Below are 26,103 nucleotides of genomic sequence, written 5' to 3' on the forward strand. Positions count from 1 at the left end.
TTGTTTTTCTTGAGTGTAGGCTGTTATTACTCTTTCTAAATCCACACAAACTAGAAAACTGAGAAACAGCAAATCAATTTTTTCAGTTTGCCAAAAGAAGAAATCTAATGCCACATGTACTTGGCAGTTTCATAAAAAAAAAAAGGAAGGAGCAATGTATTTATCGTCCCACTTAAGTAGATCTGCTAATGTATAAAAACAGTTATGTAAAATGCCTACTATATGTAACAAAACTTTAGTCCATAGCAGAGAACTAGCATGTCTCGTGATAAATTTTCTGCAAAGTTTTATACTATAGTGTTACTGTTTGCCTATTCACTCTACATGACCTCAGTGCCAAAAGCAGCACATTTAAAGTCCATTTAATGAGGTAAGATACAGAACACAAAAATATGCAGAAAGTGAAAGTACCTCCTTGGAATACTCTGCCTTTAAGCAAGTCTGCCATCCAAATGCATGTTCTGTGTATCTACTTGGATATAACCCTGCCGACAGGTGCATTTTGCAGCACAATTTCCTGATCCTCTTCCAGCTTGCAGTCAGTTGATAAAGTGCCTTTGTCATCAGTGTTAAGGGACTATGTTTGCAGACACGAGTATTATCCTGCAAACATCACTATACTAATTCAGGAGTAATGAACTGGGATTATTATCAGGCCATCCATAACCTCAGAGTAACTACCATGAAGCCAAACAAATTGTAGGAGAAATTCATTTGGTCTTGTGTATCATGATAATTGAGATTCACTCATGCGGAAAACATCCTGAAACCTAACAAATGAAATACCCAAATGATCAATATGCTGATTGGATAGAAATTACCAGTCTTCGTTTTTTTCCGTCAGTATACAGAGACAGGGGCAACTAAAGAAGTAGAGGAAATTTTTTTAAGCAACTTTGGAGAAAACAACTTCTAAATGAAGAGTCAGGGCATGGTTCTAACTAAAAATGCTAGAAGAAAGGAGGTTTGCAAATGGCTTTGCTATTACAAATCTGGCTTCTGCATTCCCATCCTGGTCAATTAAATTGTCTGAATATAGATTAGTTGCAGCACAGAACTTTTAAACCTTGTGATCTGTGCTATTCCATAGTAAACAATGTCTTTTGTGATCAGGATACAAAGAGCTTTGGCCACATGATGATTATTTGTCAATTGTTGAAATCTTTGTGAAGAAAACAGAAAAAAGATTGCAGAAGTCACAGTCATTTTTGCTTTGGAGAACAGTATGCAAAATGGTTTTTTAAACCCTTTGCTTCTTCATCTACTTATTCTGTGGTTCTGATCTGAACAAAAAGACTGTGAACTGGCTCCATGGGTACATCAATGGGCCTCTCTGTGTATATATGAGATTCCCCTTAGGTGTTGCTTGCTTTTCTGTCTGTGAGAGCAAGGAGGAGAAAGGTATGTCCCAGTGATGCTTGTGTCTGCTCCAGGAGAGCCTTGTAATCATAGAATAACAGAATGATTTGGGTTGGAAGGGACCTTATTATCCAGTTCCAAACCCCTGTCACAGTCAGGGACACATTCCACTAGACCAGGTTGCTCAAAGCCCCGTCCACCCTGGCCTTGAACACTGCCAGGGATGGGGCAGCCACAGCTTCTCTGGGCAACCTGTGACAGTGCCTCACCACACTCATACTAAAGAACTTTTCCCTAAGGTCTAATTTAAACCCCTCCTCTGACAGCTTAAAGCCATTATCCCTTGGCCTATCCCTACAGGCCCTTGTAAAAAGTCCCTCTCCAGATTTCTTGTAGACCCCTTTAGGCACTGTAAGCTGCTCTAAGGTTTCCCCTGAGCCTTATCTTCTCCAGGCTGAACAATTCAGGAACACGCTGGCTGATGTTGAACTTATCAGCCAACTCCTCCAAGTCCTTCTCTGCAGGGCTGCTCTCAATCCATTCTCCCACAACCTGTAGCTGTGCCTGGGATAGCCCCAACCCAGGTGTAGGACCTTGCGCTTGGCCTTGTTGAACTTCATGAGGTTGGGATTGGCCCACCACTCAAGTGTGTGAAGGTCCCTCTGGATGCCTTCCCTCCGGCATTCTCCACACCACGCAGCTTGGTGCCGTTGGCAAACTTGCTGAGGGTGCACTCAATCATGAACCGCACAGATAAGGAGGATTGTTTGTGTATTGACTTCCTGCCCAATATCATGTATTTATTCACAGGATTGTTTTACAGTTAAGTTCTTTAACCATAAGGATATGGTAAGACTGGGCAACGTTGGGGTTTTTTTGGGTTGCAGTGTTTGAATACCTGAGTATGTGACAGGATGCATGTGGAAGGTTGTTTTCTCTAAGTCAGTTAGTTGGGACAAGTGAACTAGGCATGGTATCCGTTGCTGGCATCTCCTTGGTTATCAGCTTCTTGGTCAGGTTTTCCAAGCTGCTGGGCACCTCCATGCAGTGTATCCCTTCCTGTCAAGAGGCAATAAGTTTCCTCTAACCACTCTTCTGCTGAGACATTTGTATTCACATCTTCCACCCTCACCTTGTTTAAAACAGTTGTCAAAGGGCTAAAACAGGCTGTTATCATATCATCCTTAGGCTTGCCAACTGGCAGTAGCAGGAAGTGGTAAGCCCGATGCAGCTGTGATTTGAGGAAGTGGAGGTGGGGGCTGGGACATGGACACTGAATGAGGATTCAGATCTTTAAAACAGCCCTGATTTTAGTGAAGGTGATCATTGCACTAATTAATTTTTCTGGTGTTCTTACAGAATACTGTCGTTTATACTATTTACTTATGTCACTTCACTCACTTTCCCATCAGCTTTTGCACAGGACAGACTCCAAACCCCTTGCTTCCATTAGATACTCGTACATAGGTGGTACCTGGTTTTTTATACCTTACGTTTTGCCAACTCCACATTTGACTCGCACAAGCACAGAAACATTATTTTCTTAGAAGAATGTGATTCTTTATTTGAGAACTCATTCTTTGTCCTGTTACAAAGATTTCTTCATCTACTCATGCATGCTGTAAGATGTCACATTTTTCCCATTCTTTTCCTGCTTTATTTGAAGATGCACTGAGAAGTGGAAGTTAAAACAGTTAGGTATAGATTTATGCGCTGAATATATCTGACACACATGTTAGAGCAGTAGGGAGGGGAGAGAACCAGATATCCATTAGAGATGAAAATTGATTACCCTCTTAAGACTGTGTGTTGCTTTTCTCCCTTCTTCTGGGGAATCATGTTGGTTGGTAGTCCCTGAAAAATATTGAGGAATGCATCCTTCTGAGAAATCACAGATACTAACAAACCAGATGGATTTCTGGTGCTAACGAAGTGGCTTGTCAGCGTTAACTCCAGCAAGTGAGGCAGTACTTTAAAGGACTTGGCAAAGAATGACGAATGTTTTTCTCTAAGCTACTTGGAAGTCAGTTCTATGTTAAATTCTTCTCAGTGGCTGGTCTTTGGCCATACTCAACACACAGATAAGATCGAGAATTTATTTTCTGGTTTGTATTTTGGCTTTGAAAAACAGCATTTATTTCTGCCTTCATTTTTTTAGTTAATTATGTAACCCAAAATTGAAAGCAGGGGCAAGTCTGAATGCAGTGATACAGAATAATGCTCTGAAATTTCTTGTGATGCGTTTTCAAGAGGAAGCGCATCTGGTATCAAAAGCTCTGGTATGGAGAGTTTCTGTTAATGTTATTTTGTGTGTTTAGTCACCACAGGAAGACTTTGAAAGTTCTAAATATCTTTAAAAATGTTTGTGTGTGCCTGTCTGTGTCTCTGTGTCTGATTCTCTAACTTGTCTGTCTAGCCTGTATATTATATTTAATATCCAGCTGCGGCTGGGTATCACAGTACCTTAAACCAAACAGTCAGCATTTCTAGTCTTCCTGCCTTCTCAGAAGAGTCAGTCAACAGCTAGTTGTCATTTCACATGTTTGGGAATTACCCTTATGTGCTTCTAATTGATAGTTATTACTCAAGAATATGCCTTTACACCTTTTCAAATTCAGTAACGTTTCAGAGAAGCACAAAGTCAGGAGGACTTAGGAATTACTGAAGAAGACTGAGCGTTTGAGTTTGTGTCAAAGGCAGTGCTCACCTAATGGCTGTGTACCACCAGAATAACTAAGGAGCCAGATCTTTGATGAGGTTTGAGGGGGACTTCTCTGCTGAACTAAGTGCAGTGGACCTGTGTACCAAGTTCCCTGGTGCCCATTAGAACCAGCAAAGGATTTTCCAGTAGGATCTGTGAGGAGCAGATGATTAGTTTTTAAAGGTAAGCATCCCAGAAGGAGCGTTTGGCAAGTAGGAGAGGTTTGGTCTGTTAAAGGCTCAGCAATAGGCTCTGCAGCACACAGCATGCCTCGATGGATGCTGTGGGTATGACCCTTCCTCTCATTCTCACCAGCATTTTGAGTAAGCTAACTTTTTCTTTGCCCACTTCATAATTTTATCAGTCTCTTGGAGAAACCATTTCCTGTTTCTTTTTCTTCCCTATTGTAAATTCCTCTAAGAAACAAACAACTGGAAGTAGGTCACTCTCGCAAAACATGTACCAGTTCACTGTTATAAGGATCATGGGGGTTTTGTTTTGCTTGCTTGCTTTTTGTTTGTTTGTTTGTTCAAAAAAAGCACATCTGTTTCATTGTCATTGGCTGAAATCAGTAAAGGCTTAAGCAAATATATGCAGGAATGCAATGTGACTATATGTCTGTACTTCTGTGTCCTTCATTTAGCAATAACAATATAGATCAGCACAGAGGAAGTTTCTGTCCATCAGAGATGATGATGTTTTGTAAGTTTTAACATTATTCTGACTTTACAACTTTGGTGAGCATTTCCAAAGCCAAGCGGGTGTTGAAACAGAAGGCCTGTTAAGTAGAAGCAGGGAGAAAACTGCAGAGCCATTTGCCAGCAACATTCTCCTGACAGGATGGGTGGAATAGGATGTAGTGGATGTAAGAGACCGTGAATATAACTGTATAACCAGACAAAAACCCAGACATGCAGGGAGGGAGAGGCTTCGAGAGAATTTGTTTTACTGTAAAAATATAAACTCTGACTACAGAAAAGTTAGGGATGGCATGGTAGGTCCATGCTTCATAACTCTAGAGCAGTGAAGCACTCACAGCTGCACATAGCTGAAATACATGTCAAACTGGCTTAAAGCCCTCTAGTTATGTCTTATGCATAGATTACCTAGGCTTTTACCCTTTCCTTTGCCTAGACACACTTACCCGTGTCTAAACTCCTGCCTCTGATGCCATTTTTTTCTTTGAGATTAGAATGGAGACCCATTTTGCATGTTGAATGTGTTGCTTACGATGTTTTATTATTCTATCAGGAGGGAGTTTGCCTCCCACTGCTCCTGGAGGAGGGTGACCAAGTTTACAACAACTCCAGTAGTGTCCACATTACCCTCTTTACTGCTTTTCTCACAGAATAAGATGCTATTGTCTGCAAGTATCTGTTCAGCAGCAGATGGAGAAAGAAGTGAATCATAGAATCATAGAATCATAGAATAGTAAAGTGATGGTGTTTTACCTCACAGATCAGCTGTGGTTATTGATAGTATAGTATAGACATGCATGGGACTGCAAAGATTAATGCTGCTTCAAGCAGCATTAGCACCTAATTAATCTTCAGATAAGGGAGATAAAGGAATAATTTAAAATCTGGGAAGAAATCACAGACTTTGGCAACAAGTGCTCCTTTCCTGAGCATGTTCTGTCTCCTTTCTACTAGCAGCAGATTTTGCAGAGGAAGGTGCTGAACAGCCTCCACAAGGCGTGTGTCCCCTCAGCCCACACGAAAGCCTAGCAGCACACGCCTGGCAGCACATGCGGAGGCAGCTCGGAGAGCAGATGCTTGGGAGCTGCCAGGGCAGCATCAGGGCATCCTCAGATGGGAAAATCAGCTTTGGAAGCAGTGTCAGACCCTCTCAGTATCACTTCTGCGTGGTGTCAAACCACACCAAGGCTTGTGGAACTGGCCTGTCCTCCCTGGGTAGAGCTTTCTGTCAAACTGAGTGCTGCTGGGTTTTTCCAGCTTCTAGGTGCCTACTTTGGTCAGTTATCATGGTGTTGATGTATTAGTAAATTGTATGCTGCTCTTTACTTCCTACTGTAGTTGCTCTTTATGATCCCTCAAAGAAAGAAGAAAGAAGAAGGAGAGGCATTTTGTATCTCCTTATGTATAGAGCAGCAGGAAGCTGTACAGCAGTGTGCTGAATTATATTAAGTTCTGCTTTTGGTGTTCCTTGCTCTGAAGGAATAAGCCTAACTGCAAATGTTAGAAAGAAGAACAAAACACACCCCACCTCATGCCCCAAAAACATTTAAGGAGAAAAGACACAGATTTTTCCATGAACACTGTATGGATCACTGTGGAGATCACACATTACAGTATAAATTACTGTACTAATTACCATTCTCTTTATAACAACTGGAAATGACATTATTACATTCTGTTACATGTGTGGCAGCAAAACAGTCAGAGGTGCAAGATAGTTTATGAATCTACAAGAAATGAAAACTAAAATTCTGGCAGAGGAAAAAGGTCCTACAATTCTGCATGGGAGAAATGATCTGTTGAGGACAGAGATAGAGTTACAAGACTGTCAGAAAGCTGTTTGTACTAGATATTAGTGATCTTATGACAAACTATTGAAGCCAGCTGAGAAGATTTTCAAATCTTCTCATAACTTGGTATAGATTTTCCAAGGGAAGTGCTGTATGGTCAGGAGACACTATGAAAGAGGACCTAAAGGGACAACCTACACAACTGCGGTGACCCTTATATGTGGCAGCCGTTCAGCCTTGGCAGCAAACGGCACACATTTATGCCATGTATGTGAATGGCTATTAGACAGACCATCTGATGTTTCTTTCTAGAAAATCTGGTGGCAAATACGAAGAGTCTTGTAGAATGGGGCAGTTACCAGAGAGTTCGTACTAAAGTACCCATAAATCAGATTAGAAAAAAGTCTATATGGATCCCAAATCCCAGTTCCTAATGGAGTCTGTGAATGCTCCAAGACCCCATGCTACAGCTCTGGTCAAGTCTTCAAGAAGGTTTGTGTCCATGTACCCTTTGTGTCCACAAGTAGGCAGAAATAACTCGGCAAAGAATGTATCTCCATGTTTCTTGTTGGCCCCAGCTTCAATGACAATGATTGAAATCCTTTTTCTTACATTAAATTAAAAGGTTTCTTGCTTTTGCAGGTGAATTATTTCTTTCTTGTGGGATGCAGCACCATTTACGTGGGGAATTAGTAGGGTATTAAAGCTGACAAAAATGACAAAATGGTGCATGCTAATTGACAGCTATGTTCATTGTCCTTGAAAGTGACTGAGGGAACAGAACCACAGTGGTATATAAAACCAAGAGCATTTACAGAGATGCAGAAGTATTGACTAGGAAGATGTGTGTGCACACTTTACAACAAATGCTATTTGCTTTTCAATCTTCCCCTCTTGTTTTACAGAAAGAAATGACAACCAGGATGTGTCACTAAAAAGCTATCTACTGAAGAAGAGCAAAGTCCAGTTTCTTTCTTACTGCAGAGTTCAAGAACGTGACAGCCCTTGTGGACTGAGCCTGCTTGTTAATCCATGAAAGCAGGGAAGATGGAACCACAGTTAATTTCACAAATGCTTTCCGCCACTTTCAGTGTTCTTAGCCCTGAATATGCTGCTAGGAACCTCATCTGAGCGACATGGATTATTGAGAAAAAGAAGAATCAATTTCATATTAGTTCTAGCTCCTCCATGAGGGATAAGAACCTCTTCAGCCACAATGACAGACCGTGCTCCTGCTGCTAAAGCTTTACTGAAATCCAGGTCCTTGGGCTGACCTCCAGATTAGTTGTTTTGAAATGAAACTGTATTGTTGTTTTCTTTTTCTTTTTTTTCTTGGTATGTGCTTTGTTTCCAAGTGCAGCAGAATATTAAGATGATCTGGAATTAATCTGGAATCGCAGAAGACGTCTAGCCTTTAATGCCCCCCACCCCTCACCAGGCCACCCAAGGCTTGGCCATTGTTCTCAAAGCCTTGTGTTTCCAAGCTTTGTGTTTCCAGGAACACAGCCATGTCCTTCAGCTGATGAGGCAGTTCGTGCTTCATTGTGACTCCGAATTGGGTGACAGGGGGACAGTTTCTGATCTCAATTACATGAATAGAAATCCAGATACAGCTCTGCAGTGTTGAAATCTATTCTTTGAATTCATTCTGTGACTGAGAGCAAATCTGCTCAGTATCTTTGCTGCAGTCAGCATTTTCCTGACATACCTGGTGAAGTACAGCAGTGTGATTTGGTATCCTCCGGTCCTCTTAGAAAAAGGATCTCTCTCATTCACCTTAAAGATTCATCTTTTCAGGGAAAAATAAACTTAATTTTAGTTACTGTTTTTAAATGTAGTTACTTCCTGGAAGGAAGATAGAACAAAGATGTGTAACATAAAGGTTAGAGCAGGAGGGACAAAGTGAAGGTCTCTGTTGCGTCTGAACAGTGTCCAGCAGTGTGGCTTGCTTTCCTCAATGCGGTAACACAAAATTTTTTTGCAATGCTCAGTCCAACTTAACAAATTCATGTATGGACAGCCTGGAAGGATGCATTGCAGTAAGTCAAGTCTTCTATGCCAAATACGCCCTGATAAGAGGCTTTCTTCTAAAATACAAAAAAGAAAAATTAAAAATAATATTAAAGCAATACTTCACAGAGAGATCACAAGAGACATACAGCTGAGTAAATGGAATCAAGTGGAACACACTTACATATTTTGTGCCTTCTAATGAATTTTGCACACTTGTGTTATTGTGAAAGATTATTCCTTCCTGAGTAAGTGCTGAACTCTGTTGCTGCCTTCTTCTCAAGTGAGTTAGGTATGTTTACATCTTCTGAGACAGTATCAGGAGCAAATCTCACAGGTCATGCAGTGACTGGAACATTTAAAATGAAGGGGTAGCAGGCACTAAAGAGTAACAGCAAACCTTTTCTAGCTCATAGTGTGGTATGTTCTGATTTGCTTGCCTGCTTGCTTAAAACAGGGCTTGTAAATGTTAGTGATTGTGTCCTTTCCAGGACAAAGGGCTTTTGTCTGGGAACATTCCGTGTAGCTAGGGTGAAGGCTTTTCTGCATCTTTGAATTATGAAAGCAGCATTATCCTTTGCTTTCAAGGGGATGGACTGACGTGTTCCTACCTCCTTTGGTGGCCTTTGCAATCAGGTTAATTCTTTGGGGATTGGAATGCGCACACAGATAACTTCTGGCCTGCTGGCACTTTTGCAGGATACAACTAGCTCATGGAATTCATTGCCATAGCTGCTGCCAAACTTAGTTGCCTAATTTTAAAGATGAGAAATGTTACATCCGTGGAAGAACGTACATGGTACATGTGGATGACGGCTGCCTGGAATTACAACATCAGTTGCATACAAAAAGTTTTCTTGAACTCCTCCAAAGTGCCTGGGCTGTTGCACTGTTGGTGCTGGAGCTGTAGCTGGTACAGTGCTCTTGAATTTCAGTGTGGTCAGTTGCCATCTGCTGTTCTTGTGGCTGGGCAGTACTGCAGTACTGTATTTTAAAGATTAACACAACGACGCAAATGTGTGAAATTTTGTGCATAACGATCAAAGTCACTACATAAATTGAAAACCATGGTATTATATGCATAAAATAACTTATTCTTCATTTTATTATGCTACTTACCATATGCTGTTTTGAGTCTATTTACTGTAGCCATCTGAAGATGAAGTAGAATTTGTTCCCAGTTACTTTGGATTATATTTTAATAACCTTTTTGTGAATGTGTCAATTTTGTGAATGCAAAACTTACCTGTTGGAGTATTTTCCTTCTTCTAAAACTGTTTGTCATAAACTCTTGTGTTTCCTTTTCTAGTACAGCACACTGTATCAGGCAAAGGAGGGAAATGCAGAGTTTACGCTAGAGGATTTGTGTTTGACCTGGCCAAAATTCCTGTAGTTGGAAAAGCCCATTACAACCCAGGAGCTGAACCAGCCACAAAGAAGTGCAAAATGTACTTGTTATTCCGCTGGGAAGAACATTGAGATTGCTAGGTGACAAAATAAACTTCCTCTGAATGGTAGAGTTTCACCTTTGGCTAAATACGCCTCCAAACAGGTACGCTTGCTTCCACAGCAGAGATGTTCAGCCAAAGCCAGCCCATCTCATGCTGTAGGCCATTTCTCTTTTCCTGTGCCTGGTATGTGGTATGCCAATAAGAATAATGTCTGGAAAGCAGCATCACGATGAAAAAGTATCATATTATCCCTTCCCATAGAGGATAGAGGCGCAGCGTCCTACTGGATCTCATGCTCAAGGATTCCAGCTACATCAATAATTGGCTCTGGGCCACATCTGGACAGAATTTTGTTTTCATTGTTAACTGCAGGTCCTGATTTATGTGATTCCTCAGGATATGTAATGAGAACTGACTTTAAACATGATTGTATGCAGAGGCACCATTTTCACCTACTGAGAAAAACTTTCTACTTGATCTTACTAATTGTATATGTTCCTAATCATTCCAGCATTCCATATGGTTCTGGGATTGCAGGAGGGGGACATTGTTGTTTGGGTTTGTTCATTTGGTTTGGTTTGGTTTTATTCACCTTTCTACTTTTTCAATCAGGTTTTCTTGCCTAAAAAACAATTATTTTACTCTTGTACTTGTCTTAAGATATGCTGTTAGTGTTAAGTTTCAAGGCACTGTAAGACGGATCACTTCAGCTGACTGAGACCACAGCTTTATTTCAGAGTGTGAAGAGTTCCTGTGATACCAAACTGCCTTCGGTGATTAAAGACATAATAGCTTTCATTGATTGTCTCTGTAATAAGGGATTTTGCAGTGAACTTCTGCTTTGTATGAACATAGACTAGTGTCACAGTAGTCATAAATGCAACATAAAACAAATCTTAATGTCACCTCCCTTTCAGTGTTATGAAGGATGGAGTTCCGGGGTCTATCAAAGGGGGTTTTTTTACTGATACTCAGCAGTGAAATTGATATTTTCCATCAGATTTGAGAGAAGTTTGGTACTTAAGAAAACAGGAGTTTTCTCCAAAACCTCAAGCTCTAAGCAGCAAAATGTGCACCAGACAAGGTACTTGATTCTCCTGACCGATGGATTCGTTAAGAACAAGGTAGGGAAAGAGGAGGAGAGCAGTTAACGTGTAACTCTGTAGGGACCTACAGAAAACTACTTAAGATGTGCAGAAGCCTAAGGGGTAAACACTGTACCAGTGATCATGTGTGAGAAAATTCCTGGAGCAATGTGGAAAGGACACAGAGAACAGTACCCTTTGTAGTCAGGAAGCCACTATTACGAAGTCACTACTAACAATAGTCTAGGAGGGTCTTTCAGCACCTTTGTACTTTGGGTTGAATAAATTACACATCCTGGAGCCTTCTCACAAAAAGCGGTTCCTTTTCTTACCTTTTTCCCATGTTCTTCAGGTTTCTCACATTTTCAGGGAACGGGGTCTCAGAGGTGGCCTTCTGCCTTTTAATCTTCTTTTTGCTTTCCCAAGGACAATGTTGTTACGAAAACCAGCTTTCTCACCTCTCTGTGCCTCCAAAAAGGATATCGCTCACCTGCGCGCTCCGAAGAGAGACCAACAAGGGTTGAGTTTGCATTATGTCTTCAGAAGAGCAGAAGCAGAGAGCAGGAGGTACCTGTCACCACCGCAAAACAGGATGCACTGTGTCTAAAAAAGATGCGTGCTTGCTATCGCTTAACATGCTTTGACTGCTTTAGAAAGCGGATAACACTGAGGGATGCGGTATAGACAAGTGGTCAGCGTTTAGACATTTTTTCCTATGTATTGGAAGAAATGAAAGACTTTCTTAAATAATTATGGAGAATATTCCAAGGGCAAATAAGCCATATCAGTAGTAAGAACTGGTAGTCGTATACATTTAAATCTGAAATTATCAAACTTGATTTTTCATGTATTTCATGCTCAGTAGAGAGTGGTTTTCAAGGTTTAGCCAAATAAGTTTGAGCTATTAAAGTAGTTGTTTCTTTTCTGTTTTAATAAGTTTTCCTGTTTAAAAGACAGATCTAATATAATGAAGAGCTAAAATAATATCCTCCCAGGGAAAAAAAAATAATTAGTTGTCCAGTCTAATACATGTGTGTGCTTGTATGTGCATGCGCATAAATATATATATGTTTGGGTGGGGATATGCATATGGAAGTGTCTGTGTGTGCGTATGTACAGTGTGTGCATATGTACACACCCTGCTATCCTCCACAGAACACACTTTTTCATTTTGATAGTTTTTAGTGGGGATAAGTCTTTCTAAGAATTAAGTGGTCAATTCCTTTTCCATGTTTCTTCAATGCATCAGTGCTGTTTGGAATAGTGTCAGGTGTGTCTTAGGCTCTTTTGGTCCTGTTTGTTATTGAATGGTGGTTCAGCTGTATGGGAAGAGAGACTGATGCTAACTGTTGTAGTCATTAAAAGAAAGATTACTTTTCAAATCAATCCTAGTAGATGAAGCAATGAAATCCAAATATGAATAAAAGAAACTTAACCTTGCAGAAGTGTTGTGAAGTTGTTTGGGGTCTAACTCTTTAACAAGAAAAATGTGTGTGGTTTTCATACTGTGGGGTGGAATTTCCTGGCAGGCTCCAAGGATTTAGAACCATTGCTGCCAATGCAACAATTTCCTCAGCCCTCCTGGCACTGATGTGGCACCAAGAAAAATGAACCAAATGTCACGCTAATGGAAACTGACCGTCTTCTCATGGACACCAGTGGGATTGGACTAGCCATGTGCGTAGCCTTTCTCTAGCTAAGCTAAAGACCCTGCCAGGTCTTCCCTGACAATTTTTCAAGCTTAGGTAGCACCATGTTCTTCAGCTGGTTCCTGATGGGACACTGCAAGATGTAAGGGACATGTAAGTAGCACCAAGCCAGTTCAAGGCAAAGTTTCATCTCCTGAAACTAAAGAGCCTTAGTTAGAATTTGGCTGCAGCAGAAGGAAATGGAGGTCCGATAGGGCAACAGAAACTATCTCCAGCATATGGACTTATAGCTTTCTCATATGAACTGTTCTCTTTGTCCTTTGTCTTGACTCCTAAAACATATATAACCACATGTGTAGATTCATTATTATGTATAAAGCTACTATACACTGAATATGAGTTGAGTTATGGAGCTTGAGGGGAGCAGGAGCATAGGGGTTAAGAATGGCTGGTGGCTGTGTAGAGATGGCACCCAGGAGAAGAAGAGATGATGCTTGACCTGCGTGTCTCTTTGATGGTGGGGAGGAACTGAAGATTGTTGATGCTGAGACTAATGGAGTAACTGGAAAATACTTGCTGAGGGAAGCTGGGCAATTTGGCAGAGCTGAAGGAAGCCCAATGGCAAGGGAAGTGGGAGGTTTCTGAAGGTAGCATGTGCATTTGGATATGCCACCATTCAGAGAGCCCTCAACAATTGAAGAAAAAGGCCAACCGGAACCTCACAAAGTTTAATAATGGGAAATGCAAAGTCCTGCATTTGGGGAGGAACAACTCCAGGCATCAGGATGTGCAGGAGCCACGCAGCTAGGCAGGGAGGGCCCTGGTGGACACCAAGCTGACCATGACCCAGCAATGTGCCCTCCTGGCAAACAAGGCCAAAGGCCTCACAGGCTGCAGTAGGAGGAGTGTCACCAGCAGGTCAAGGGCTGAGCCCTGGTGAGACATGCCTGGAGCACTGGGTCTAGTCCTGGCTCACCAGTGCAGGACACGGTGCAGGCTGGAGCAAGTGCAGAAAAGGGCCACAAGGATGATGAATAGACTGGGGCATCTCTCACACAAGTAGAGAATGAAAGAGATGGGACTGTTTTGCCTGGAGAGGGCCCATGGGGAATGTAATCCGTATGTGTGGACTTCTGATGAGGTAAATGCAAAAGACAGGCTCTTCTCCATGGTATCCAATGACAGAAGCAATGGACAAACGTGAGGAAGACCTTTTTCTCTGTGAAGGTGGTCAGACATGGTAGCAGGTTGCCCAGAGAGGTTGTGGAGTCTCCATCCTTGGAGACATTGAAAGACACAGCTGGACACAACCCTAAGCGATCTGTTCGAAGTGACCCTGCTCTGCGTGAGGGGTTGGACTAGCAACTCCAGCAGTGCCTCCAGCCCAGTGGTGTGCTGACCCTGCAGTTACAGCAGTGGGTACAGGCTCTTCAGCAATGATGACGACCTTCGGACAGACTCTGTCTCTGTCTGTCTAGGCCAGAAGAGACCTGTGCTGTCGGGGGGAAGAGCTGCAGTAAATTCTTCCCTCCCAGCTTTGCTTCATGCCTGCCTCTTTTTCCCTAAAAATCATACAGCTGATTTATGATTTATGATTCTCTAAAAATCCATAAAGCTGAACAGCAAAGTGAAGGCACCTCCTGGGTCAGCGAAGGAGTGAAGCAGCAGGGGAGAAGTGGGACTGGCTATTTTGTGCCACACACCCTGCTACACTGCATCATTGCCACTAGAGCTGGGATGGTGACTGGCTGCTGCTGTGTGATATGATGGTGAAGCAGGATTCAGCCTCCCTTCTCTATTCCATTCTGCTCTTCACGGTCCTCCACATCAAATACAAGTGAGGCAATCCCAGCAGGTGACACTGAAAAATGAACAGACCTGCCTGATTAACCATACACCATACACCATATGGATCTCCTGATTTGAGCCCTTGGGTTGTATTCAGTATGTCACAGCAATTGGAGCAATTCGAGTAAATTGACTGGCCATCTGAAGGTGTCACCACCTGGTGTGTGCATTTGGATAAGTGGGGCCATTCTAGCACCATTAGTAGCTGAGTGAAAGCTACACATAACTCTCAGCCCAAAAAGCCATTCTGTAGGTAATTACTAAGCATTCACAAATCAAAATGGCACAAAGGGTAGCAGTAGTTAGAAGGGGAGGTGGCATCTTATTGCATAAACAGTAAATCAAGCCTCTCTCCTGCTGTAAGCCAAATTATATCACATTCTAGCAGTAGAACAATAAAAAACCCCCACAGCAACCCAAAACCAAAACCAGGCCATTCTAAAATTTGACATTTATACTGTATTAGCAGGAGTTGTGTCACGGAGTCCTAGAGAACTGCAAAACCTTGCCAGGCTACTCAGCTCTGCAAATCAGGACTCTTATTTTAGTTCAGTGTTAAGAACCTGTCATGTTGCTTGCTGTCTTAAAATGGGCAACTTGCATCAGCTGGCAGTACTTGTAGCTGTCATTGCTGCTCAGCAAGAGGCAATGACAGTGCTTCTAAGCAGTGGCATCGCTCTCACCAAGTAAGCAAGGGAAGCAGTCTGCTGAACATGCTCATATTCCTGTGGATGGAGCAATGAAATTGCTCTCTGTGTGTGGCTGGGAACACACTGAGTGTAGCTGCATCTTTCACTGCTGGTAGCCTCTGGCTCAGCAGTGCTGACATTTTGGACAAAGCATTGAACAGTTTGTTTTCTACCCAGTGGCATCCATATTCATGAGGGAAAAGAGAGTAGCAGAATTGAGGCCCAGGTCTGGAAGACCTCCTCAGTCTTGCAGATAGGTCTGAAGTTAGCTATGATTGATGTCCCGTGCTTTGTGCTGGCATGCTGCACTGGAGTACGTGTCACTCACAGGTCCCTGGGTCTTTCAGCCTCTCCTGGGCTCAAGCTGTAAAAGCCATTAGATGTTTCCACAGATTGTCCTGCTTTGCTCCCAACAGACAAGGTTTAGTAAAGTAAATGCACTTTATGTTAATGGCAAAAAGAAAACCAAAGTACCACCTGTTTTGACGTCCTGAGACTTTCTCTTAGCGAGTGATAATACACTAACGGTGCAGTCTAGTTACTCTCACACCTACCAGTAGTTCTGGTGGCACACATACGTAAGACCTGAACAGTTATTAAGCCACTGGCCCTCCCAGTTGCCACCATAATAACCATCTTAACACTATGCCAAATTAATCCACTTACTTGCTTGCTCGGTTTTAAAGTAGTTGTAGCATGATCAAACTAACTTGACAAACTCTTCAGGGATAACTAAACCAAAATCCTAATCATCTAAATACATGCATTTATCCTTCCAACGCTAACTATTCTGTGATTCTATGATTCTCAAGCTGGATGGTACACAATGCATTTGTGAGCTGGTGCATATAGCTTGGGGAAGGCTAGGGAGGAAGGTTAGGCTAAAGGAAGAGGCTGAGTTGACTCGAAAGACTCAGCTTATAAGTGGCACTTATGTGTCACCAGGGCATGATCCTGAGCTTTGCGACATCTGTTCCAAATAATGCTCAGGAAACTGAATTTTACTGACAGATGAGTGTCTGAATGCCTGTCAGGGTTCCCAGCTCAAGCAACCTGAATGGATATGAGCAGAAATGGTGGTAAAGATGCTACTTTAGTCTGACACAGCATTTTGTTGCTATTAGCAAACATTTCACAAGCTGATTTCATTGGAAAGACTTACATGCATTGTTCTTTATGCCTGCCCATTGGAAAAAACAATTCAAAAATAAAGTACAGCAGAGAAGAAACATATCCAGGCAAAGGAAAAACAAAACAAAACAAAAGAAAGCCCTGCCAAACCAACCTGATAGGTTTACTCTGTAGGTCTGGAGTGTGAGGTTGAAGCCTGCACTGCTGTTTCTGACACTACCACTGCAGGTGCTAGGCAACACAATGTCTTTAGTTTGTTACTGCTTTTCCACAAGTTGTCATGCTGCAAACTGAAAAATGATCAAACTACTGGACCATAACAAAACTCAAAACTTGCCCCTGAGTTCAAACAAGCCTCTATAAAGTGAGTGGTTCAAATGCCTGACTGCATCAGCTCACTCATTAACAGACTGGAATAACAAATGGGACTAAACTTTATTGCCATATCCTGTTCTTAGTTTGGAGGTGGTTTTGCAGGATTCAAAGTGAGCCTGAAGCATTCATCCAAAATGCTTAATTGTTCTAACAGGTTGGCTGTTCCCTGAGGGCCTGGGGCCCAGCCAGAGGCTAGTTATTAGATCCCGCTAGCATTTGTTATGTGCCACGTTCAGAAGGATGAAAAAAGCTTCTGCTTTGCTCAAAAGGAATGATAGAGGTACAGAGCAGAGCAAATAGCAGCATGAGTAAAGGAGAAAGCACTTTGTTTGAACCAAATAAAAGAAGACCATAAAGAAAGTGAAGTGTTGTGTTTAGCTTTTCCCAGCAAAACAGCTGGAAACTGTTACAGATTACTTTTTTTCAAGTGAAAACTCTTCAACAGTATCTTTTCTATTCTGATTCCTATGTGAATGTACAAATTTCAGCTGTTGCCCATGTACTTTTGTGTTTTAAATAAAATGAAATCAGAACGTCTCTTCTGTAGCTGTTTTAGCTTCCAGACATCAAGCACTTCAGGTTGGGTTTTCTTGGGGGTTTTTTGGTTTATTTTTGTAAATGTTTGTGCTGCACTGCCTCTGGCCTTCTGCTCTGAGCCTGGGGTGATGTGAAAAGAATAAGGAAATGTCAAAATCTTTTTATTGTGTCCTTTCTGTGGGCTAAAGCCATCAAGCCTTGTTCTTGGTTGTCAAACCAGAATTCATATAGGTGAATTCCTAAAATCCTGCCCAGAGTAAAGCAATGGCAAGGAATCAGCATGCTAGAAATGGCACTGGAGCTGCCAGTGCTTAATGTTGCTGTGTAATCACTATACGGTTTTTTAGTTTTGAGATAGAAAAATCTGTATTCTCTTTCAAAGTGAAATGCAGTGTACTGTGTTTGCAGATTTTAACTAAAAACCCAATTCTGTGGTTGATGGGCAGACTGGGATAGACCTAAGAGTTTTCTGAGCAGAAATTAGTTTGTAGATCAGTATGACGTTCCTCACATTATATTGTGTTCTGGGGTTTTGATTCCTTCTTTGTATTTATTTTGGTTTGGTTTGGTTTGGTTGGTTGGTTGGGGTTGGGTTTTTTTTGGTATGTGTGACTGTTTGGTGTGTGGAGGTTCGTTAGTACCTCCTATGGTATTTGTTTTGGGAAAAAGTCAAGTAAGGAAATCATAGAAAATTACATCATTTGTCTCACAAACATCCTCCACAGGCAGGAGGTACTATCACTCTGGTGAACACTGTTCCCCTCCGGAGCAACCCCACGAGGGCAAAGAGAGGAAGAGATAGTCCTAAATGGAATATACATTTATGTGTGGAAAATTATTCATTTTCAAAGGCCATGGCAGGAAATTAACAAGATGGATCTCATTAACTTTGATCCTGTAGCTTTTTCATTAAGATGTCAGGCAGTATAATTATTTCTTGACAAATGAAAATGGAACAGAATTTGTGATCTATGGTAGAATGAGAAAAGCAAGTAATAAGACAATTAAGTTGTTGTAGATTAATTGCAAGACAGCTAAGAACTAGTATCCTGAAATTAATTGCACCTGTTATAGATTATCTGTATAATAAAGATCTACACATGTGTCTTAATTTTCTATGTATGGAAGCAAAATACATACACAACCCACCTGGATAATTTCACTCACCTGTGGTTAAAGCGTGGAGGTGGTTTTGGCCATGTAAATAAACAAATGTCAGTTTTGAAAATAATTTTGGACATCCCTAATGAAGGGACAGTTTAAATCTGCTGTTTTGTGACCTCAAGCAGAGACCTACATTTCCTGTCTGCTACTTTTGTTATCAGTTCCTTCTGCAAGAAAATAAAAGGTACCTCAGGATGCACTTTGTGACTACTATGGTGCCATTTATTGTTCAGCTGTCACTCTGACTTGGCTGGCCTCTATATTCCAAAACATTATTGTAATAACTAGTATGTGCTACATTAAGAAGTACAACCATTACTTTAGCTTCAGTTATGGCAGATCAGATGCATGGCAATATTGCCCACGTGTGCTCTCCATCAAGTCAGTAATTTAAGCAGCAGCAATGATGCTTATGCAGATCTTCTCCCATGCATCTGCAGGAGATGGTACTCTCTAGGCCTCCTTGGTAGCATCAGTTGGTGTCCATGAGGAGGAACATGGAGGGTACTAGTTCAGGGGCTGGACAGGCACCAGTAGTCTCTCCACAATGCCCAAGCCCTTGTCAAGGAGCAGCTCCCTCTTACAGCAAGCCAGGTCAGCAGATGGGGCACCTGTCCTCACGGCAGGGAGTTCCTCTCACTTCCTCGTGATGCTGCTGCAGGGCTAAGGCTCTGCTGGCATGCCTGCTTCACTGGACAAGCCCCTCCACTTTTGTCAGGACACTGAACCTGCTCTGTAGCTGAAGATCTACAGGTGGAGCAGGAGTGGTCCTCCTGCTGCAGGAAATCACCAGCTCCCGGCCTTCACCATTGAGGGAGTCTCCATTTCCCAGCTTGATAAGCACAGACTCTGCATGCCCCTCCTTTGGGACAACCAGATGTTCAGGCTTTTGTTTGGACATGACCCAATTAAGCTCTTTGTTTGTGGACCTGAGACTGTGCAGCCTGCTGACCCTCTCTTGCTGCTCCTTTACTTGGCAACACAGCTCCTCAAGCAGCACACACCTTCTATGAGCAAGGGCACCATCTCCTGCCCCAGTCTCAGTGAGGCCCCAGTCCTCTGCACTTCAGCCCTCACCCAGAGACCTGTGTCCTCCCAGGGGAGTCCCAGTTGGGTCAAGACCAGGAGCAGTTGCTCCAGTGGGTGCTCAGGACTGTGCCCGGTGGTACACAACCACTGTGCTGAGCACGCAGGCATGGCTCTCCGGGGAGTTCCTGCCTCCTCCTGCACCCACTGTTGCACAAACTATTGGACAGCCAGGCTCCCTCTGTTAGCTGCACTCATTGAATTGAAGCATTGAAAGAACATCACTGATTCCAAGGCGACTTGCAGTGTAAATGGGAAGAGTAATTTGAAGCTAGTGGCATTGGTTTAAACACTGGTTTTTTTGTTTGGGTTTTTTTCCTTCTCTTCACCCCCGCTTCTCCTCTATGTTCATCATCACCTTCTTTTTCTTTTATTCAGGTTTCATTCTCCCCACAGCAGCAATACAAGGAGGGTAAGGAATACTCATCCAGTTTGGTGACACAACATCATTGGACCCTGGGGTAAAAGGCTGTTGATGACCACCCACAGTTCCTTGTTACTCCTTCACCTCAATCCCCTCCCTTCAAAATCTTCTAAAATGTTGTGTTAGATGTCTGTTTTTTTCCCCATAGCTTCCTGTTTACCATGCATCCAGTTCTGCTAATTCAGCCCCTTGTCACTTTTGCTCGTGTCTTGCAGCACAAACTTCCTGGTAGCTCTTAATGTTGCTTTATGTCCCTGCTCATTAACTAGCCAATCAGTCACTTCTAGACTGCTCAGAATATGAGTCCTCCTTTTTTATGCCACCACACTGTACTTAATCATAGGGCTCCCATTCTGTTTCACCTGAATTCCTCTGCGCTCTACCCGCAATCACATTTATTGCATGCAAGTTGTCCCCATGTCACTCTTCTCGCCTGTAATGAGGGGTTTATCACTGGAATACAGTCAGCCTTAGACAGGGGCTGAGCCCTTCTCTGTGTCCAGGTGTTAAAAAAGGGCATGTCATGAACCAAAAAGGGTTCAAATACTCATGTCCAAATGTAAGTTTGAAAAAGTCATGACTGTTACAACCAAAACTGAATACCTCCAGGAAGGGCGATAGCTGTGAGATCACAGTTCATTTACCGGACCACCAAAAGCTGCAGGCTGGATCTGTATGTGCCACCCCAGAAACACTCTCCCTTCTCCTCTTTGTGTTATTTCACCAACTTTAACATTTTTGCTTACATGAGTAACATGGGGTCAACGAGTAAGTCAGTTCATGTGAGTGTTGATTAAATATTTACTGTGAGAAATGGTCTCTAGATAAAAACTTTTAATGTAAAAGCTCAGGGTAGACACAGCAGTGAAGCAGCAGCTATTTATTAAAGTTTTTGCAAAAACAGGTGTCTAGGCAACTAGGCACACACAGCAAAAGCAGAACTTTGATTTATATTTCCTATCCTGTCTGCAAGTTCCCTGCCTTGTTTCCCTCTTAGTTGGGTACTCCAAGGTTTACAGCCTATCCGACATGTATAACCTACACGTCAACTGTCCCGCCTCTATTTACATCTCCCCTTACTCGATTTCGTATGCCCCTTCCTCTTATTTATTTATCTATCTCCTTTTATGGTTCAATTTCATAACTCTCTGGCAGACATGTGGTACCTCAACCTACTGTTTAACTACAGAACCAGTTTGCACTGGCTTAGTTTCATAGGTTGTACAAAGATAACATTCTTTCTAACCACAGAGTGTGTCTGTCATCCAAAGATGACATTGTTTTAAACTACAGAGTCTGTCTGTTTAAGTCATGGTATTTCAAACCCTTTGTTTCCTCCCCTTAGTAATTTAGCCCCAGCCACAGTATTGCAAAGTCTTGATATTGCAAAGCCTTAGTATTACAAAACCTTAATATTGCAAAGCGCCATCCCCAATATGCGAAAACAACACTGTTTCTCTCACATTTACTTCCGTCCTCCTCATATAATTATGTTGGTCTCGCTCTCCTCGAACTCATTTTTCCATTTACCTTTTATAAAACTTTCTTTCTGCAGTCAGCAGAGGGAGCTATGTCACCTACTAATGTAGGACCTTTGCGGTTTGTGCTTTGAATCTTTTTTGTCCCTTTTCCAGTTCACACAAGCTAGAATGATTCCCATGCCTTAAAATTTCATTAAAAGGCTCTGGCACAGTGGCAGCCACATAGGCAGTTTGACAAACTGTTACACATTAGGAATACAATACCTTCCCTAGGTTTTTCATTTAAAATGAACCATGCCAAGTAGTACTAGAAGTCTACATTCTGCATTATCTGAACAAAACACATTGTATTTTGAAGCAGTGAAGTCTTGAGACAAAAACCTTGTAATTGGAAACATGGGTTTGAAACACTTGTAGCTTGCAGTCAAGAAAAAGTATAGGTGAGAAATGAAAGCTGTGTTGATCTTACGCTTGCAGATGGAGTTGCAGGATGTGTACTGCAGTAAGACTTCATCAGGAGAAGGCTGATTTGTTTTTATCAAACGCACTCTTCCCCTGAGCAACCCACAGCATGGTTTAAGAGTGTGGAGTTACATGGAAAGGAGCCATTCAGCCCTTCTACATCCATAAGGCCCTCCATTTGTAAGACTAATTGTATCACCTTAAGTTAGTGTCGTCTTTACTCCAGTGTCATTTGTGGGGTCTTTCCAGACCAAAAAAAACTTGTGTTCTCCTCTGGCTGCCTCATGACAGCTCTCAGCATGATGATGATGTCACAGTACCCCACCTTGGAAGATGTATTCCACTTCTCATGACTAAGCAGAGCACAGAGACCAAGATAATCTCTGGAGAAGTAGCACCGTTTCCACTATGAAAGTAACTTTGCTTGTCTTTTTATCCCTCCTAATTTCTGCAGGGACTACTAGAAAATTCATTTCACGTGATGGTATGTTCTAATCAAAACTTTATTCTGTTGAAAAATATTGCAGAGCTTACATTCTCTAGATATAAAAAAGGCAGAGGGTATTTCTTCCTCTCATTATTTTTTGGTTAAGTTTTTCCTCAGAGAGTGTAACAAGTCCATTCCCTTCCACTGCAGTAGCACTGTTGTTCTGAAAGCATTTTCCACAGTTTGACTTGTTCTCCCTGTGTGCAGGTGTAAAGGCATGTAGGAAGCAAAAGCGCACAGAGCTTGCCCAGCCTCTCCAGCAATGACAGAGCATCCAGTCAGAACATAACCATTAGAGCTCCTAACATCAGAGAGAAGAGCATCTGCTCAAAGTTCTGTGAGCCAACCAATGAGTTTAAATGAGAATTGCACAAGGTTTGCTCCTAAGCTTTCTAATGGTGCAGAGACAATCAATCCTGCAGGTACACAATAGAGTTCAGTCGTCAGGAACTCAAAACAGGAACACTGAAATACTTGACTCTTTCTCTGGCTGGCTGCTTCTCAGATTCACTTGCACAAAGGGAAATGAAAAACAGTTGTTTCACAAGGTGAAAAAAGGACTGTTGGTTTCCTGGCCATTGCAGACATGGTCTTACGCTCCAGACCCCAGACTGGAACATCGTTTTCTTAGCATATATAATTTTTTGTCTTAACTGAGAAATATTCTCATTGGCATGCTGTGAAGGCTGCAGGTTAGAGCAAAGCGGAAGCCTGATGCAGGAGACAGTTTCTGAATGTCAGTGTATGCACACAGCTACTGGAAACGGGCCATATTTGGAAACACAGTATCATATGACTATTGAGATCTCAATAATACTACAAAAGCATTTAAAAAAGTGAATAGTTTTGCTTTATCATTTACTAAAGTGCTTTTGGTCACCTGTTGCATTGAAGGTATTCTGCAGCTTGTCAAATAATCAGCAGAGAGAGGGTTCATTTTGTTTTGTTTTGTTTTACTAAACCAACATATATTTCACTAAGAAGTTATTGACTAAGCATTTTCTGGGTTACTCCAAAGTGGCGCTAGCTGGAGATTATTTGGAAGAAGAGAAGGAAGATGTCGATGACAATGAAAAAAACACTAATGTTAAACAAAGTCCTGGTAAGAAGATTACATAAACTAGCAAAATGAAGTGAAGTTGCAAAGTAAAACATTCTGTCATCTCAAGATCAGGTATTCAAAATTTTATGTGAGGTGGAATCCTCCCTTTTATATATATTTTATATAATGTTTTCTACACATGGTATTGTTTCACAGAGCCACTGTCTCCACACAAACCAACTGACTGGTTTATACATTCACACAAATTCACTGGGGAGTTCCTAGTAACAAGATTGGGTAAATGCATCTAGGATCCTGTTAGCTATGTCTTTGGAACAAAACCCTGTTCTTTGATCATGCAATGGCATGCCTAGCGCTTACAGACAGGAGACAAATGAAAAGGCTATCTGTGGTGGGACAAGAGCAGACTATAGAACACCTCAAGGACAAAGTCAGCTTGGCTCTTTTTCTGGCAATATTTGAATTACATAGGTTTGTAATACCAGACTATTATAGTGTTAGAGAATGGAATTATAAAACACCCCTCTAAGGAAAAGATTTTAGTTAACTGTTTTTAACTCTAATGCATCAGGAAGGGGAAGATGGAAGAGAGAGGAACTGTGCTGTACTATTCAGTCCTTGAACTAATCACATTTGGAATTTGTACTAGTTTATAAGCATGTTTTATACTGGAAACAAAACAGGTTATGAATAAAAAAATTAAAGGAAGAAACGTGTTAAACGTGGCCTTCAGAACACCTATTTCAATTGCACTTAGGCAGTTACAAAACAGAGCAATCTAAACTTTCAAAGAGAATGGGTGGTTCGTTTGTGAAAATGACTGTCAGTTAAAGCACAACTAGGTAGTTTGGAAACCATTTCTCTCACTTGGATGTGACTGTTTGTGTGAATACTCCTATTGTGCTCTTTGGAAAATGCCAGACTTACATGGCAGAGTTTAACTTAATATGTATTCATCTAGAAATTTCTGCAAGCACACTTCTGTCCCGGTTTGATGATGGAGAAGATCTGTTAAGGAAGAGTATTCAGAGTTTGCAGGAGAAATGTAAGTAGCAGAAGATATCATCGATGCAGTGGGAAACTGTATACTACATTTCCAGAATCCTCTTATCCTACCTACTGCTCACTGGTGACCTTTGTGATCACCAACACGGTGTTTAAAGATAGCCCACCTATGAATTAATGGCAGAAAATAAGTAAAGCCATAGTGTCTGTCAACACACATGGCATTGTGTACAGATTGACACAGTCCCTTTCCAGTTCTGCCTGAATCATTCCTTTAAGATATTTCTGTTACAATTTAGACTTAACAATTGATGATTATGAAAAGGGACTATAATAGTAACGTGGTTTTTTGCTGAGTGACCAGCTGCATATAGGAAGTGACATGCTGATGCTGGCTATTACACTTACCAACTCTGCCAAGAAGTGTGAAAGGGATCTTGGGTTAAAACTTAACTCATCCAGAGCATCACAGGCAAATAGCACATTGTCTTCCATACACAGCCATCAAAAGTCATGCCCTGCGGAGAAGGACTTGGGGGTGTTGGTTGATGAGAAGCTTAACATGAGCCAGCAGTGTGTGCTTGCAGCCCAGAAAGCCAACCGTATCCTGGGCTGCATCAAAAGAAGCGTGACCAGCAGGTCAAAGGGGGTGATCCTGCCCCTCTACTCTGCTCTCGTGAGACCTCACTTGGAGTACTGCATACAGTTCTGGTGTCCTCAACATAAAAAGGATATGGAGCTGTTGGAGCGAGTCCAGAGGAGGGCCACAAGGATGATAAGAGGGATGGAGCACCTCCCGTATGAACACAGGCTGAGAAAGTTGGGGCTGTTCAACCTGGAGAAGAGAAGGCTGCGTGGAGAACTCATAGCAGCCTTCCAGTATCTGAAGGGGGACTATAGGGATGCTGGGGAGGGACTCTTCCTTAGGGACTGTAGTGGTAGGACAAGGCATAACAGCTTCAAACTTAAACAGGTGAAGTTTAGATTAGATATAAAGAAGTTCTTTACAGTGAGGGTGGTGAAGCACTGGAATGGGTTGCCCAAGGAAGTTGTGGATGCTCCATCCCTGGCAGTGTTCAAGGCCAGTCTGGACAGCGCCTTGGGTGACATGGTTTAGTGCGAGGTGTCCCTGCGCGTGGCAGGGGGGTTGGAAGTAGATGATCTTAAGGTCTTTTCCAACCCTAACTATTCTATGATTCTATGATTCTATGAATCTGGAAAATGCTCTTGACTTAATATTTATAAGTAGACTAGGATTTTTGTGAGTACTTAGTTTCTGTTCCCAAGAGATTGACCCTGCCTAACTTCAGCTTATTCATTATTACTGCTTGTAGCAAAATTCGTCACCAAAGGAGGAGAAGATGAGAGTTCCCAGGAAGAGGAGGAACTAGGTAACAGCTAATGGGTGTTTTCATTGGTATTTCTAATATCATACCATCACACTAAAAAAATCTGGCTTGACATGCTGATCTGACATGTTTCACTGAACTCAAGACCAGGTGTTCCTTTGCCATTTGTAAGTTCATACTATACCTATTTGAAGGTCTCTGTTTTTTAATCACTGCAGAATTGCAGATTACTACAGAATAAAACATACAGTTGCTTTTG

General features: G+C 41.9%; 1 protein-coding gene and 1 long non-coding RNA gene across 2 annotated transcripts in view; one reads left to right on the forward strand and one right to left on the reverse strand.

The window, feature by feature from the left end:
- Positions 1-12,536, forward strand: part of MOB3B (MOB kinase activator 3B) — a 103,251-nt gene extending 90,715 nt beyond the window's left edge. The window contains exon 4 of the mRNA XM_030470210.1: positions 7,454-12,536. Within this exon, the coding sequence (XP_030326070.1) occupies positions 7,454-7,483 (30 nt within the window). The 3' untranslated portion in view covers positions 7,484-12,536. The remainder of the gene's footprint in view (positions 1-7,453) is intronic.
- LOC115600832 lies at positions 1,360-24,931 on the reverse strand. The gene is made up of 3 exons (XR_003989182.1): positions 21,078-24,931; positions 16,635-16,642; positions 1,360-1,369 (listed from the first exon to the last, which is right to left on the reverse strand). It is a non-coding gene; the product is annotated as an uncharacterized LOC115600832 (long non-coding RNA).
- Positions 24,932-26,103: the final 1,172 nt, after the last annotated feature.

The sequence above is a fragment of the Strigops habroptila genome, chromosome Z (assembly GCF_004027225.2).
Source record: "Strigops habroptila isolate Jane chromosome Z, bStrHab1.2.pri, whole genome shotgun sequence".
In the NCBI taxonomy this organism is placed as follows: Eukaryota; Metazoa; Chordata; class Aves; order Psittaciformes; family Psittacidae; genus Strigops; species Strigops habroptila.